The following is a 4,081-nucleotide window of genomic DNA, read 5'->3' on the forward strand; positions in this document are numbered from 1 at the left end:
TATGCTTTGTTAGGGCCTGCTGGCCTATTGCACACAGGAACCTTTTCTCGCTCTCTCTCTCTTTCTCTCTCTTGCTCTATCTGTCTTTCAGATTTTCTCCCACTCTCACCCTCTCTCTTTCTCCCTCTCTCTTCCCCTCTTGTTCTCCCTCTCTCTCCCTCTATCTCCCTCTCCCTCTATCCCTCTCCCCCTATTTCCCTCTCTCTCTCTCTATTTCTCTCTTTCTGTGGTTTTCAGCTGGCTGTCTCAGAGCTGTTACCTCTCTCATACTAAACTTAGTCTATACTCCACTTGCTCTTCAAGTTAACCATTTTAATAACCAACAGTAAACCAACTCTTGATGAGGCAGCTTGATCTATTCATAGTTGACTGAAATCTGTGAAAATACACAATTAGATATTTATTAGGTAATTTGACTTAGTGATCAGTAGTTCTTAGTCAAACATAAACCCTGATTTTAGGTGTGATGTTAGGCCAAGAGAACCATGGACCTACTCAATAACAATAACATAGGAGGGCATATATCCATCTGTTCTACTGAGTGTAAATCGTGAATGAGAGATCACTAAAAGAAGACTACTGTATTGTGTTTGCTGTGTTTTCTCCATAGATGGTTTTGGTGATGTGAAGTGACGTTGTGGTGATAGAAGCCCTAGTGGATGACAGTGCCATAACATGCATGTTCCAAATAGGTCACAACTATGAATCTCTTATGCTACAGTAGCTGCAGTGATAAAGAATAACGGATTCCAAACTTCAATAATAAGTACTTAATTTGTAATACATCTATAACGATCAGAATCTACCTATAAAACAACTATTATGATTCAGTCCAGCCAGGATGATCTGTGAGACAGAGCTGTACAATACACATGAGAAGGACATGGGTGCGCCTGAATGAGGCTTCAACAAAAATGACGCGTCCAGTTCGACCAATCACCTATAACTCGATTGTTGAAGTGTTGTACACGGGTAGAGTTTTTCCACTCAAGACAAGTTGTGAAGAGGATGACAACTTTAAAGATGATCACAATGTGTCTGATATTTCCACATCTCGTAGAGATGGGTAAGTCAACCTTTAATATTTCTCTTATGTGATGTCCACACTTGATTTGGAGACACAAGGTTTTACATTATTGTTCTACAGACACTTTGACAATCCAGAGTTGTATTTGATGTAACTTATAGCATAGTTAATATGTTTTCATGTTCTCTAGTTGATGTGCTAGCTGGAACTGAGTCTTCATCCATACATCAAGAGAGTGGTCTCATGTTAGCCAACGTTGGAGACACAGTAATTTTGCACTGCTTTCATGAAAGTGACATGGCAGTATTGTTCTCTTGGTACAAGCAAACCTTGGGAGATAAACTTCAGCTCTTCTCAACTGTCAATAAGTATGACAGGAATGCAATATTCTACCATGAGTTTAAGGATAACCCTCGCTTCTCAGTGGAAAATGGCCAAGAAAAGAATCACCTAAGGATCTCAGACATGCAGCTGTCAGATTCAGGCACTTACTACTGTGGGAGCTCTTACAGCAATAAGATGGAGTTTGGAGAAGGAGCCATTCTCATTGTAAAAGGTAAAGAGAAATACTTTTTTAAATCTGAAATTAGAGACATACGGTGTAAATATGAGGTATTCTCTTAATCAGATGAGATTTTAATTTAACAAATGATCAGTTAGAACACTTGTTATCGTGATATTCTAGAAATTATATGGGTTAATTTACCTTTTTGTCAGCTTCAGGGTCCAGAAACATGACTGTGCTCCAGCAATCTGTGTCCGAGACGGTCCAGCCAGGAGACTCTGTGACTCTGAAGTGTACAATACACACTAAGACCTGTGCAGGAGATCACAGTGTCTATTGGTTCAGACATGGCTCAGGAGAATCCCATCCAGGAATCATTTACACCCATGGAGACAGGAGTGATCAGTGTAAGAAGAGCCCTGAGGCTGGGTCTCCTACACAGAGCTGTGTCTACAACCTCCCCAAGAGGAACCTCAGCCTCTCTGATGCTGGGACTTACTACTGTGCTGTGGCCTCATGTGGGGAGATACTGTTTGGGAAAGGGACCAAGCTGGACATTGAGGGTAAGTTAAATAGCAAAAATGCTGGTTTAATCAAAGTTGTTTAATTTGCAGGTGAGGTCTCATTCCGAAGTCTCTTAAAAAAGACAGACTTTCAGATTAGGCAATCTACAGAAATATATGATCTATACTTAGTTCCCATTATCACTGTTATAATCATCACAGGCCATAGAGCAGACCCTCTTCTCTTGGTGTACTGCCTGGGTGTAGCATTGGCTCTTTCGTTCATCCTGATCATTGTCCTTGCTTGCATCATGTACAAGATGAACAAGAGAAAGTGCAGAGGTAAATGATTAAAAAGTTACTATTCTTTGATATCACCATCTCTAAATGTAGCAAAAGTGGAAGACGTGGCAGGATTTATAGTCTTTTGTGTCGTTGTTCTCAGAACTGGTCTATCAGACAAGAGGTCCTACAGTTTCCCAGTCAGACGCAGGGGTAAGCAGGAATCGTTCTGTGTTGTAATGGAAATAGGACCTCAGTCAGCTCGCAAAAAAACGATTACATTTAATGTTCAAAATGTTGTTCTGTTTCTCACAGGCCCAAGATGGAGACAGTCTCCATTATGTGGCTCTGAATCTGAGCAACAAGAAGAACAGGTGTAGAAGACAGAGAAGCAACATGGAGGAAGAGACGGTGTACTCTGGGATCAGACAGTAGAACTGGATGAATGACACAGTTGTCATTGTATGCAAGATACCTCTTTAAAAACTTGCTCTATATGAATGCTTCAATAAAATGTGATAAACTCTTTCAAGTGTAATATAAAGTACAAATAATTGAATGTATTGCTTCTCTGTCCAACTCATTTTACATCTGATTTGCATGTGTAAAGAAAAATAAAGCATTATCAACTGTTAAACCAAATTAATATGAATAAATTGAACTCAGAATGAATTCTGTTCACACTCCTCTGTAGTCATAGTGGAGGGTGTTACAGTGACTTTCCACTACTGGAAACTAACCTTTCATAGACCTTTAACACAGGAAGACTGACCTGCAGCAACACACTGCACTATACTTTTCCACTCAGGGCCAAAGTACTGTTCATACCCCTGAGTGCATCAATGGTCTCTGAACACAGTGCTTACAATGTAAAGGTCAATGTCTTCATTTATGTGAAGTCAGGTAGTCCCATCCATCATGTTACAGAAAATACAATGCAGTTGTGGTGTAGGAGGTTTACTTCGTTGTTTTCTCTTTAAGACATAGGCCTACTGATTGCATGCCACACACCCCCCTCACATACACAGCAATGTATTTACAGGTATTCTGCGGTCTGCTATGAACAAAACTCGAGGCTGTAGCTATCTACACTTTGGTAAGGCCTGTTGGCTTCTACACAGGACCCTCTGCTCTCTCTCTCTCTCTCTCTCTCTCTCTCTCTCTCTCTCTCTCTCTCTCTTTAATTGGTTTCAGCAGGATATCTCAGTCAGTTGTATGACATACTCTTTTGCTCTACATGTTGTCCTTTTTATCAACAATAGAACACCATTTTAATGAGGCAGCAAATTATCTATACATATTCTACAGAAATCTATGAAAAAACAAAATTAACAATTTATTAGGTATTATGACCTAGACATCAGAAGTCCGTAGCTAAACACAAACCATGGTTTGAAGTGTGATGTAAAGTATCATCGTCTGGGCCAGGAAGAAAGAGCCTCCTTCTAATTATATCATGGGAGAGATATTTTATCTGTCAATACATTAGAGAATAAATTGTATATGAGCTATTGTTGGTTAAGCAAAGACTATTGTCATGTTTTCTGTTTCTCTGTATTATAAAGTGACTGTGTGGAAGTCATAGAGGCCCTAGAGGATGACAGTGTTATAACATGTGGACAACCAGGTCCCAACTACTGTATGACTCCCATGGACCACAATGGAAGAAAAACATTAAGTAAAGGGATCAATTTACTCTTGCTGTTGTGTCTCTTACTTTGGGTGGACAAGCCCTCTGTTGGCCAGCTGCAGTACATAGTATTG

At 40.0% G+C, this 4,081-nt stretch overlaps 1 protein-coding gene across 2 annotated transcripts; it reads left to right on the forward strand.

The window, feature by feature from the left end:
- The first annotated feature begins 987 nt into the window (after positions 1-987).
- LOC106577746 (uncharacterized) lies at positions 988-2,933 on the forward strand. Of its 2 annotated transcripts, none has more exons than XM_014156065.2 (6): positions 988-1,066; positions 1,218-1,583; positions 1,745-2,095; positions 2,258-2,377; positions 2,481-2,530; positions 2,633-2,933. In XM_014156065.2, exons 1-6 carry the CDS (start codon positions 1,009-1,011, stop codon positions 2,750-2,752), a joined length of 1,065 nt encoding a protein of 354 aa, XP_014011540.1. In that variant the 5' UTR covers positions 988-1,008; the 3' UTR covers positions 2,753-2,933. The 2 variants fall into 2 exon arrangements, with proteins under 2 accessions (XP_014011540.1, XP_045557356.1); XM_045701400.1 differs by having other exon boundaries at positions 1,751-2,095.
- The last annotated feature ends 1,148 nt before the right edge of the window (positions 2,934-4,081 follow it).

This window comes from Salmo salar, chromosome ssa18, assembly GCF_905237065.1.
Source record: "Salmo salar chromosome ssa18, Ssal_v3.1, whole genome shotgun sequence".
Taxonomy (NCBI): Eukaryota; Metazoa; Chordata; class Actinopteri; order Salmoniformes; family Salmonidae; genus Salmo; species Salmo salar.

Coding starts and splice junctions, on each gene's coding strand:
- LOC106577746 (XM_014156065.2), top strand. CDS start 1,009: ATGACAACTTTAAAGATGATCACAATGTGTCTGATATTTCCACATCTC. Junction 2,378..2,480: donor GAACAAGAGAAAGTGCAGAG/GTAAATGATTAA, acceptor CGTTGTTCTCAG/AACTGGTCTATCAGACAAGA. Junction 2,531..2,632: donor TTTCCCAGTCAGACGCAGGG/GTAAGCAGGAAT, acceptor TGTTTCTCACAG/GCCCAAGATGGAGACAGTCT.